Source organism: Nicotiana attenuata, unplaced genomic scaffold (genome assembly GCF_001879085.1).
Source record: "Nicotiana attenuata strain UT unplaced genomic scaffold, NIATTr2, whole genome shotgun sequence".
Taxonomy (NCBI): domain Eukaryota; kingdom Viridiplantae; phylum Streptophyta; class Magnoliopsida; order Solanales; family Solanaceae; genus Nicotiana; species Nicotiana attenuata.
In genome coordinates this window covers 3,634-16,842 of record NW_017675177.1, presented here as the reverse complement: position 1 = coordinate 16,842, position 13,209 = coordinate 3,634, and the positions used below count along the sequence as shown (strand labels likewise).

General features: G+C 39.9%; 1 protein-coding gene across 1 annotated transcript in view; it reads right to left on the bottom strand.

Annotated features, from left to right (window-relative positions):
- The window catches only part of LOC109219774 (putative ABC1 protein At2g40090), a 28,907-nt gene extending 16,193 nt beyond the window's left edge, over window positions 1–12,714 (bottom strand). Inside the window, exons 1-5 of the mRNA XM_019384247.1 lie at window positions 12,401–12,714; window positions 5,213–5,367; window positions 4,976–5,101; window positions 4,719–4,814; window positions 4,540–4,640 (exon numbers count right to left, since the gene is read on the bottom strand). Coding sequence (XP_019239792.1) covers window positions 4,540–4,640; window positions 4,719–4,814; window positions 4,976–5,101; window positions 5,213–5,367; window positions 12,401–12,584 — 662 coding nt within the window. The 5' untranslated portion in view covers window positions 12,585–12,714. The remainder of the gene's footprint in view (window positions 1–4,539; window positions 4,641–4,718; window positions 4,815–4,975; window positions 5,102–5,212; window positions 5,368–12,400) is intronic.
- Window positions 12,715–13,209: the final 495 nt, after the last annotated feature.

Below are 13,209 nucleotides of genomic sequence, written 5' to 3'. Positions count from 1 at the left end.
GTAACCCGTTGTCCTTTCTCAGCACATTGAAAAACTTATGGCATCTGTCGGAGGACCGTGAGATGAACCTAGACAAGGCGGCTATTCGCCCCGTCAGCTTTTGCACCTGCTTTTTACTATTCAACATCTCAGGTATTGCGTCTATCGCCTTGATCTGATCTGGGTTGACCTCGATACCTCGTTGTGATACGAGAAATCCTAAGAATTTTCCTGAGGTCACACCGAAGGCGCATTTCTCGGGGTTCAGTTTCATCCCGTACCTTCTCAATATCCCGAAGGCTTCTTTCAGATGGTCGATGTGGTCCTCTTTTCTTGTCGACTTCACCAGCATATCGTCAATATAGACTTCCATAGTCTTACCAAGCTGCTCTTTGAACATTTTGGTGACCAGCCTTTGGTACGTAGCCCCTGCATTTTTGAGCCCGAAGGGCATTACCTTGTAGCAGTAAGTCCCTTGGTGGGTGATGAAAGTTGTCTTCTCTTGGTCCTCCTCGGCCATCATGATTTGATTGTAGCCGGAGTAGGCGTCTAGGAAGCTCAGTAGTTCATGTCCTGCAGTGGCGTCGATTAGTTGGTCGATGTGGGGTAGTGGGAATGAATCCTTTGGGCATGCTTTGTTCAGATTAGTGAAATCCACACACATTCTCCACTTCCCATTTTTCTTTTTGACCATGACGACATTGGCGACTCACTGGGGGTACTTTGATTCTCTGATGGAGCCGTTGGCCAGCAACTCGTCTACTTCCTTACTGACCGCTTCATTGATAGCGGCGTTGAATTTTCTCCTCATCTGTCGCACGGGCGGATGTAGTGGATCGACATTCAGCTTGTGGGTGGCGATGTCTCGCGGGATTCCCGGCATATCTGAATGGGAAAAAGCGAACAAATCTGCATGGTTAGTTAAGAATTCACAATACTTACTTGGGTTGGCAAGACCGTGCCCGATATAGGCTTTCTTCGTAAGATTGGTTTCGTCCAATTGGATTGGGTCGAGATCTTCGACCGTTTCTTTACAGGCCTCCACGACGTCGGGTCTTTGATGGCGTCCGTTGTCGGGTTGACATTAGTCCCCGACACAGCTAATTGCTATGCCTCCGCGCTCGCCCCCTTTAGCTGTTGAGTGTGGGCGCAGTCTTGGGCTATTTTGTAGCATTCTTGTGCGGTGCGTGGCTCGCCTTGAGTACTGAATACTCCCCATGGGGTAGGGAATTTGATCACTTGGTAGAGGCTTGAAGGGACCGCTCGCATGGCGTGTATCCACGGGCGTCCTATGATGACGTTGTACGTCGTTTCTTGATTCATCACGTGGAAAGTTGTTTCCAGTGTGACTCCTCCCGCTAAGACGGGCAGTGCTATTTCTCCGGACGTCCGTTCCACTGCATTGTTAAAACCGGTTAGTGTTATGCAGCGCGGTATTACCTTATCCTCGAGTCCCATTTGTACGAGGACCCTTGGGTGGATAATACAGGCGCCACTTCCGTCATCGATCATGACTCTTTTAACATCCGTATCAGCGATACGTACAGTGATAACTAAAGCATCATAATGAGGGAAAGACAAACCGTCCGCATCCGACTTATCAAAGGTGATACTATCTTCGAAGTCGTCATACCGTTCATGGGCGATGGTCCGCTTTAGTTTGTGCGTGGTGGCGAACTTGACGTGATTGATCGATAAGTCGTCGCCGCCTCCGACGATCATGTTTATCGTGCGTGCTGGGGAGGGCGGCTTCGGCAACCCGTGGGGTTGTTCCCGTCCGCGTCCCAAGTTGATTTTCCCTTTGTCAATGAGTAATTCCCTCAGGTATCCCTGGTTCAGCATCCTGACCACCTCGTGCCGTAGGCCTATGCAGTCTTCGGTTTTGTGTCCCCATTCCTGATGGAACTCACATAGGACGCTTGATTTCCTCGTGGCAGGGTCTGATTTCATCTTCTGCGGCCACTGCACTTTGGTGCTCAGCTTCTCCAGTGCGTACACTATTTCTGAAGGAGACACACAAAAGTTATGGGCGGATAATAAAGGAGGCGTACCTCTTTCGTTTCGGAGTGGGGCGACGTGTCGCTGTAGCGCGTCCGTAAGCCTTGGTGGTGGATGGGAGGATCTGGTGTATGGCTGGTGTCGGTCTTTGTGGAGCGTGAGAGTTGTTCTCGCCGTCCTTCATTGCGTCGATCCCTCCTTGTTTCTGAGTGTATCGTTGTTAGCCGTTGGGTCAGCCCATTAAGATCATCCTCGTCCGCTCGTACCTCAGCGCAATAGGCGTTGTGGATTTCCTCCCATGTGGTAGGGGGATATTTCATGAGGCGGCTTAGTAGCTTCTTGGTTGCCCTCGAACCATCCCTGTTTAGCCCGTTCTGGAAAGCGGCGACTGCCATACCTTCCGATACGTTTGGTAGACTCATCCTTACCCTATTAAACCTGGCTAGGAAGTCCCTGAGTCCCTCCCCTGCGGTTTGCCTGACAGCGAAGATGTCGTTGACCCTTGCTTCCGCTTTCTTCGCACCTGCATGGGCGGTGACGAACTTATCCGCCATTTCCTCGAACGTTGATATCGCCTTAGCTGGTAGCTGAGAGTACCACGTTAGGGCCCCTCCTGTCAACGTCTCACCAAACTTCTTCAGCAGCACCGATGGTACCTGTTCTTTTGATAGGTCGTTGCCCTTTACAGCAGTGACATAGTGGATCAAATGATCCTCGGGATCTGTTGTTCCGTCATATACCCTCAAGTAGGGTGGCATCTTGAAGGTTTTTGGGATAGGGTGAGGGGCAACTTCTTCGGTGTATGGTTGTTCCTGCCTGCTATGGTGGGTCATATGTAAGGAAAGGAATGCCAAAGTTTTTGAAGATAGGCCTAGCTCTTACCAGAAAATTAAGCTTAATTGTTTTTTGTTATTTCATTTTTGGTGCAAAGAGAGCTATAGGGAGGATGCACATTCTTTATTAGATTTGCTTGAAGAAATGTAATCGAACAGAATAGGCTAGGCAGTTTCAGATTTTTTGGGGTCTGATTGTGGCTCACACAATCTCTTGTAAATATTTTACTCATTTATAAAATTTGTTACCATTATAAAAAATAAAGAACAAAGATAGAAGCTAAAGAGGCGTTTAACGAGTCCCAGAGTAAGCTTTAAACGTTTTATTCCATATTATGAACAGAAAATGGAAAGTGTGAAATGTATAAGCTAACACAATTAAGAGAGTAGAAGGGCAAAGAACAGAACTAAACCAAGTGATTTTATTACACCAAGTTCTGAGAAAGAAATAATGAGATAAAAGAGAGATGAAGATGCTTTTGATCAATTGTCCAATACAAATCTCGAGAACAAGTTTACAAACCTTCATACATCATTGACAGACAAATTGCCTTTGCTACGGTCGTGGAATTATATCTAAGTAAAGGTTTTCATGAAAAATGTGAAGATTATTAGACAGTTCCGCATTGAATGAGAGAATAAGATGGTGTCTCTTTATATGGCTTTGGGCTTGGGCAATCCTTGCTTTATGAATAAGTTTTTTTTAGGTTCAGTTAGGGCCAAAGTCCATTTTCTTAACATCCTATCAGAGCCAGCGAATCCGATCCGTGGTTTACCTGATTACGCCCCTATGCTATGTTGTCAACGCTCTGATGTTCAACACTGGGCGTGTCAAAAGGTGTTAAGTTGTCCCACATTGGTTAAGGGAATGGTTGTTGTCTTCATAAATGGTTTCGATGATCTGAAACTGTTATAGTCCAAATAGTCATAAAGTAGGGTCGATGCCTGCTTCCCCAAAGGGTATCTCATGAGCATTTTCATAACATGGAATCAAAGACAGACCCATTCCTATGCTTGGTCTCCCAAACGTTGGACCCTCATATTATGTTGTCCACACTCCAAAAGTTCAATGCTCGATTGTTGGACTACCTCAAATTGGTTAAGGGAATGGGCTGTTGTCTCTTTATAAATCTTGGATGATCTTCACCTCACGAGCTAGCTTTTGAAGTTGAATTAGGCCTAAGGTCTACTTTCTTAAAGGTTACAAAAACATGTGGTTCAAATGATACCCTATAGGAGGTGTTTTGATGGAGAGAGGAAACATATAGCAGTTGTAGAGTATAATTGTTTAGAAAATCTGTTTCAATGGTGTAAGGAGAGGACAGTAGAAGACTTCTCTGATGTTCATAGACTTTTTAGATTCATTGAGATGAGTGCACTTAATTGCTATATGGTGATTTTGTACTGTTGTAAAGTTGTTTTTACAGTACCATCTTGGTACTAGCCTTAATAATCTTTACTTATCTTATCAAAAAAAGATACCCTATAAAGGTATGGAGTAGTTGGGGTTGAGGAATAGTTGATTGCTATTGATTGTTCGACATACATGATCCTAAGTGCTTAATACTCTCCATGCGAAAAGTGAAGGGGTGGGGCCCATTATCCATCGAGTTACAAACCGTGTGCCAGTGTTTCGTGACATTTCTCGGTTATCAAAAAAATACTCTCCCCCGGAACAAATCGTATTAGGAGTTACATGAAACTTAGTAAAAAGTAGAATATTTATAACCTGTAATCAAAGGAAGGAAAATATCGATGCAATGTGTTTACTATCAACTCCACAGTTGCATAATCTGCAGCAGCAGTATCTGTCATGTGTGTGTGCTGAACCTGAAATTAGCGAAATGAGATCCCAATAAGTTTTGAAAATTCTCCACTCCAATTTATAACAATATTAACATTTAGGACCTTGACAGCAACTTTTTGCCCTTCATGCGTTCGAGCAACATGAACTTGAGCAAGAGAAGCACTTGCTATTGGAACCGGATCAAATTCATCAAAGATCTGTAGACAAAAGTTTTAACTTAGTTGAGTGCACAATAAAGCAATGAAGTCCAAGAAATTATAAGCCATTTATTCACCAAATATCAGATTCACTGTGCTGGTAGATTAAACCATAACATCCGTTTTGAGGAGAATCTGATAATTTAACAGTTAAAACATACTTCGTCAGGTGCACCTCCAAGCTCTTTTTTGACAACTTCACGAACTTGATCAAAAGATGAATGAGGACATCTATTTAACATGGATTCCCTCATTATATGAACGTACTCTTCTGGTACTAAGTATTCCTGAGCAAACCAAAGGTCAAGTTGGATAAGCCCAAGGCCTCTAGTGCCTCAGAATAAATATAAATATGATACAGTTATCTATACAATAACCTAAGGAGAGAAGTAGCATACCAGCTGTCCTAAATGTTGACCAAGCTTAATGTAAATTCCACCATTTCTGAAACAAAGTTCTTCGAGTCTGCGTGCACCCCTCATGTGAACTTCATGTTTGACTTTTGCTCTCTCTGCGCTACCTTCTGGCAGTCCCCAGAGTGAATATTCATAATCTAACAAAAAGTCACAATTGGATCATATCTTAGTATATCAAAAAGTACTTCCCCTTCAAAATTCCTAAAGCAGACCTTTTTAACTATCAAGCTTATCCTAATATCACATGAAGGGGTAGCAATGATTATGTGTACACGTGTTTATTTCATAAGATCTCATCAGAGACCTGAAAATCTTACAATAGCTTATATTGAAAGATAATCACCCCACAAAGCCAAAAAGAACGCAAAAAATTCATCCCCTCTGTAGCTTTATGATAGCAAGTTAACGAGGTTAAAGGAAAAGGCAAGGAAATTCTCCAACGAAGCTCATAGCATGTATATCCAAACTGTCTAACTGTCAGGTAGGTCTTAAAAGAAAAACAGCTAAAATACAGAATGAGTCTGCATGTGCACTGCCAACTCATAGCTCCATTACTTGACATTCCGAATAACACACTGAACTTTCAACTAAGAGCGCTACATAATAATGATCGAAGTAAGATGATGGTTAATAAAAGCCACAATCCCAGTCAAGTTTCTTCAAGATGCATTTTAGTATTTTCTTCCCTCATGAGCACCAAAAATGGTCTGTCATTAATTTGCTCAAATGTCTAAAACCAACCGTTAACTTATATGCAAGGAAAGCATATGAAGGTACCACATAATGACAATCAAGCCTTCAATAACGCTTCATGAACCTACTAAATCATGCATGTTAAGCTGTTAAATATGAAACGGACAATTTACTCCAAGGATGTATAAGTCAATACAAGCAACCATTTTGATCATCTAAAATACACCCAAATAATTTATATGTATTACTTACACAAAAGCCATCATCTATAGAACTTACCCTTCGTTCCCACTATTCCCTCCCTGCTACAACTAAGGGTTTATTCACCATGTTTGACAGAATAGACTTAAAGCCTACATACCGGAAACACAAAAATGAGTGCCCTACCAATCATGCATACGAAAAGTTAGTCATGAGATTTTTCAGAAAAGCAAGTACAACAATAAGATGAGATGAACTAATTCTTTGGTTAAAGATTTCTGCCGAAAAGCATATAGAAAATAGCATGAGTATGAGACCGAAAGTGTTCACATTATGTTTTTCCTATCTTTGTAGAGCGCTTTGAGCTCAGACTTGGGTATGTGAAAAAGGATCACGTAAATTTCAAACAATATGTCAGCTAGGAATACCTTCATTCCCTGCTTAGCTAATATGGACTTTTTCTGCGTTCGGTTAAGGGAAGAGGAGGGGTTGCAAAGATTACAAGTATAGTGAAGCAGTAGACTCCTCTTGTTTGTAAGAAAATACAAGGAGGTGATTAAGTGAAGCAAAAGAGTAAATAAAGACAGAGAGGAGTTTGGTTCCCCTCCTTGTCAACTTTTTCAATCTGTTAGAAACAAGGCAGAAAGGAGAAGGTATTACTTTTTATTGAGTTTGTTCCACGTCGGTTGTGGGATGGGAACTTGAAGTGTATAACCATCTCATCAAAAAGGTTAAGCTATTAGAGAGAGCACACATCTACTGATTAATTATGTCTTCAACACGCCTCCTCACGCGCGGGCCTATTCCACGTTTCAAATGTTACGTAGTAGTTGGCTGAAAAACTTTGCTGCTGTATTGATTCCTTCCCAACTACTTATCTGGCCAATTAGGTGCTAACTACAGAGCTGCTGCTATCTGGAATGGTGTGATTGAGAAATTTGAAAAAAGATTAGCTACCTGGCAAATGCAATATCTCCGGTTTGGAGGTTGGGGTTTTGGGGGTTTGGGGGGGGNNGGTTGATAAATAGTGTCCTGGACAGCATTCAAACATACAACTCTATTTCCCATTCCAAACAAGGTCCTGTAGCAGATTGATAGGTTCAGAAGATCCTTACTGTGGGAAGGTAACAGCAAGGGGCATAAATTTCATCTAGGGAATTGGTCTGAGCAAGGCCAAAAATTAATGGGGCCCTGGGCACTAAAAATTTGGCAATGTATGACAAAGCACTATTAATGAAATTGCTGTGGAGGTATACGCAAGGGATCAAGTACTATGGAAAGAGGTAGTCAACACTAAACATGTTATTTAGAATCAGTGGTGTCCCAAGTTATGGAGAGCCCCATATGGAGTTGGCCTTTGGAAGGGCATATGCAGACTTTGGGGAGATTTCTTCCAAAATTTCTCACTTTGAACTTGGAAATGGATAGGTAGCTGTAAGCTAAAGGATGATCATCCTAATCCGTTCTGATTTTCTTGTGATCCTGATTCCTCTATTCCCCAAGATAGATAAGGTAGCACCCGGAATGTACTTTTCAGGAGAAATAAACAAGATTGGGCGTTTGAAGAACTACTTAACCTTCTCTCTAAACTGGAAAGCTGTGCTATCAATCTTCAGGCAATGGACAAGTAAAATGGGGCAACTCCAAAGATGGGAGATACTCGGTCAAAGCTGGATATGCATCATTTTGTGCACAAAATAAAATGGTGGGACTGCTGGCCACGGAAGTTAATATGGACAACAAAATAATCTCAGTAAAAGCACACAGGTTGTGAATAGATTGTATATGTGTCTTTAGAGTATAGAAACCAACAATCACATGTTTCTGCATTGTACAGTTGCAGCTGATTTGTGGAACATGTTTCTATTTATTTTTGGAGTTAGTAGGGTCATGCCAAAAGCATTATAGCCTTTGAACATTGGAGCTGTTGGAAAGTTGGTAAAGCCATCAGGAACATTTGAAAAATGATCCCTGCAAGTATTTGTTGGTGTCTATGGACAGGAAGGAACAGAAAATGTTCTTATGTGTTTATTAACTCCTAATCACTCTATTAGGCTAGATGTCTCTTGTAACTTTTTTGCTGGCATAACATGTCTCCTGTAGATTCCTCCGAGAGGCACTTTTTTAGCTCCCTGACCTTACAATAGCCAATTATGTTTTGGAGCTAACTTAATATCTTTTGTAACCTCTTTTCTACTACTTTGCATCTTCTTGACGCCAATCAATGAAACTTTTTACTCATAAAAAAATAATTCTTCTTTCAGATTTTGTGTACCCAAACTACAATTTAACATATAAACGGACAAATTTGTTCCTTATACTTAAATATTATTCTTTTGCATACAAAACTACATTATCATATTTTATTGGATCATGAATTTAACCAAACCATTCTCCATTCAACTTCTTCAGATGATTTTGCATTACTAAAAAGATAAATAAATAACAAAACTATTAAAATTTGCAAAATAAAATAGACAAGAAAGAGAAAAGCAATAAGTTTATTTCTAATTTCTTCTGCACTTTTCTCTTTTGAATGAAATTATTCTGCATTTCTTTCTACTTTTTTTTTTAAGTCTATTTTTTTCATTGTTATTATGTAAGAATATACTCTCTTTGTTCCGCTTTGTTTGACACATATACTATTTGGAGAGTCAAAGAGATTCTTCTTAGACTATGCTTTTCTTAAGTATTTTTCTAACATTTTGGATTATTAACCAGTCCGACTTATGGTACTTTTTGTTAGGGGTGTTCAAAACCGAACCGAAACCGAAGCTTAATGGCTTATTGGTATCGGGTTAACGGTTTAACGGACGGGGAACGGATTGAAATTTTTTTATTAACAGCTTATCGGTTTGGGGGCGGATTATTCAATTTTCTTAACGGATAATCCGTTAACCAGTTAAGAATATATATATATATATATATATATATATAAATTTTTTTTATCCATATATATATTAAATATCAAAAACCCTTCCACTTCCAGTACTCTATCTCTAACCCTAGTCTAGGGACCGTAACAACAGATGCTCAAGCGATCTAGTTATCAATGATAGAGTTCCCCACTTGGATTAAAGCCAAAAAGACATGTATGTCTGGACTCAATGTGTTCTGAGCTTAACGTTGCTTCCACAGGGTAAGAATGCTATCTTGATTTTCGATATTCAGATTTTTTGGCCATGTTGAGGAAGAGTGTGACTACTTTTGTATACTATGGCTTGATTTTGTTGAGGCCAATGTAAATTTCCATTGTTGTCCAGCTCCAAATTGGGAGTCATCTTGTATACCAAGACGCTCTTCCATAGGTTGTTGTAACATAACATTTTCTTTTGTAGTTTATGATGAAATTACATGTAAGCAAAAGAAGTGGTATTGATGAGAAAGACCAGAAAACAGTTCTCTGCCCCTCGTTCTTTTATTCCTCATGATTTTTGAAACAAGAAGAGAAGATATCAGAAATAGTCTTTTAATTTTCTTGATGGTATTTTCATTCGTGTTGTCAGATCTCTTCTTGGCTGATAATTTCTACATAAAGAATGATAGACAAAGATGAACTCATGCAAACAAATGGCTAGACTGATGAAAAATTATCAAAAAGTTAACGGAACTTTCTTGTCCAGCCTAACAAAAAATGGTTGCCACTCTCTATGCAATGTGTTCTGCTTTTTTCACTCTACAACACATGACACACTACATGGCGTTAACAGACATGTATGCCTGGACTCAATGTGTAATTTCCTATTCTGAATTTGTATGCTAATGCACGCAAGATTGAATTAGGCTGATAAACCGCCCGATAACCGCCCAATAAGAGCTAAACCGATACCAATCCGCCCGATAGCTTATCGGGTGGCTAGCGGATTAATACATTTAAAAGCGATAACCGATAAGCCAAACCGTTAAGAGTAAATAACCGCCCAATCCGCCCTATAAGCAGCCCTACTTTTGTGTAGTTTTAAAATGCGTAATTTTATTTTAAGAAACTTGAATAATTTAATTCACATCGAAAATTAAGTACTTTGACCCTCGCACTCCGAACCATAACCAAACAAAGTGAACCAGGGGGAGTAATAGAAAAGTTTAGTGGCATAAGAGGATTAAATATATGCATCCAATAATATGATATCAGCCTAATAAAGTAATCTTGATACATGTAATAGAACAAAACTAAATCACCACATGGTGGAAGACTTATCCGTTTTTTATCACAGTATAACTTAAAAAAAAAAAAAAAAAAGGCAGTCCGGTACACAAAGCTCCCGCTATGCGCGGGATCCGGGAAAAGACCGGACCACAAGGGTCTATTGTACGCAGTCTTATCCTGTATTTTTGCAAGAGACTGTTTCCACGGCTCTAACTTGTGACCTTCTGGTCACATGACTGCAGAGTTGTATGTAATATTTGGAATCACAAGGGAGACGTGTTACAAGTACAAACCTCACTGGAGGTTTATGTAATTCTTTCCCATAATTAATATAAAACACAATGTACATAAACTTATAACGGTCTTCCTAAACCCTTCATATTCCTTCCGCAAGAATTCAAACTCATTATGAAAGACCATGTTTGGTTCTAAAATGAGACCGAATTAGATCTGAAGCAAATGGCCCTTAAAAAAGGTTCAAACTCAGCTTCCAACTAAAATAGTTTCAGAAGAGGATTAAACCCTAGCTTCCTCCCTTTTAAATTATGTGATCCAACCACTTTTTTTGTGGGTATATGTGGTTCATACCCTATATTCATAAACTAATGATGAAAGAAATCTTTTTTAAAATGGTAACGAGTATTAGACTAAAGAAAGTAATGTGCAGAACCCAAAAGCCATAAAGGCTAAAAATAATCCTTTTCCTTCCGTTTATCTTTTAAGTACATTTCAAATTCTGTTAATATCTTGGCTAAATGGTTGAGGAATAATATGATATGAGTAAAAATCTGGAGAACTCAAATTCAAATACCAACTACAACGTTCAGTATGAGCCCATTTACTCCAACTTTAGTGGGAAGTTTTGATATCTATGTTTGAACGTTATAATAGTCTACTCAATGGATCAATCAATGGAAACACAAGCTTGAACACCACCATTATAAAAAATAATACTAGCAAATAATAAAACTGCATGTATTTGATTGTTCTTCTTGCCCCCACTTCTGATGTTATTGTTCTCATTCCTACCTATTTTATCATATCGTATGCGCTATCATTATCATTTAATGTCCAAATTAACTGGAACACCAAATGCATCTTATTCCACAAGGTTTCCTTAAAAGATGACTTATTTCACCTGCTCCTCATAAGTGAAACACTATTGACCGACAAAAAGAAACATTAATTGACTCAATGATCTTCTACCCACGATAGCTGGGCACCATGAATCATCTCATTTGATCCAAATACAACTTATATCATGAGTGAAATGTGCGCTTCATATAGAGATGTGATCCATTTCCAAATATTCCTGGAAACTTTAGCTGGGCACCTTGGATAAACTTTAGCATGAAACGGAGCCTCAAAAGTGCAATCTCAGTGCTTTCATATACTCCTGATTCCTCTTATGGCAGCAAATTTTGTAATCTTGATTTAAGTGACCTAACATCCTGGTTCCATGTATATTCTGAAAGGGTTGAATCCACATATAAGAGAAACACCATTTAATCAAATGAAACGCATGCCATATGGAACAGACTGCAGAGTCCTTCTTCTTACAACCTTAAATACATAAATGGGACCGAGTGAAGAAACGACAGTCCTTCGCAAGTATTTTTCTTTGTATAGGTCAGTCCTTTGCAAGTTATTAAAGCCACAGAAATTCAACAGGCTATGAAGCTAATGTGCACCCCAGTTGTCTTTTATCTATTAGCAAATGGCTCGGAAGTAGCAAATTCTGCAAAAATCACGCTTCCAATAAACTCTTAATTCTGTTCATGACTAGGCCAATATAGCGACTAGCGGGGGACAAAGCACTATGGACCCACAAAAACAAAATAGCTCAAATTTAATCATATTTTGCCGCTAAGATCACACCAACATCATGATAGTAATAAAATTAAGAGTTACACGTTCTTAAACTTTAGGATGAAGCGCAACCCATCAGCTTGCGTGTCTATACAGAGCTTCAAATTTTCAGAAACTCGCATACGATCCAGCATTAATTGTAGAAGGAGAAATTTTCATAATATAAACAAAGCTGTATGTTTCCAGCCAAGGCTACAAGCTTCATAGGACGGAAAACGAAAAAAAAAGGAGAAATTGTGAGGATTGAATGAGAAGCGTACCGAAAGCAATGGTGGCAGCGGTGACGGCATCGCGATAGAGGCGGAGAGGGACAATTGTGCAAAGCTTGAGGGCCATGGCTGGGTCGTCGGAGCTGGCAATTGTGGCGGCGGCAGCTCCGCCACCTAGAGCGGTGCTGGCCACTAGCAGCTTGTTTATGGTGCGCCACAGAGACCTACCAGCCATTTTTTTTGGTGGGGCCCCTGTCGACGGAGAATGTAAACAGAAAAATATGCTAAATGTTGCTGTTACCTTCTCCTATATTCTATTTCTAACATTAGCCCCCGCTATTTTTGCGCTTTTTGGTCTTTACGACGCTTTAATGCCCGCTCCAACTGCCTAACTTCCCCGTCTATATTTTTCTTCCTTTTTTCCTTTCTTTTCTTTTCTGCCCTTTTCTCCAACCTACGTGTGACGTGTCTCTGTTTTGATCTTATTTTTTTTCTTTTTCTTAATTGTTAGAAGTTACTTACGCTCTTTTTATTTTACTAGAAGTCCCAAATACCTCCACACTATATAAGTAAAGGGACGGATAGTGCACGCATAGGATACATCTTAAGATTGCTAGAACGCTTTAGGTTATGATCAAGGGGAGGGTAATTGGGTAGTAGAGGATATGATGACCTGTGCGCTAATGCCACGTGTAACCCCTCTATTTGAGGAAGGCTTACCGGGTATTATACAGATATGATCCCATATGCCAACAAACCTAGGACTTCCCTCACCTTATTTACATATGTGTGCTTAGACTGCCTATCCGTTAGACTTCCTTTATTTGCAAATATGTGCTTAGACTACCTATCTGTTAAAT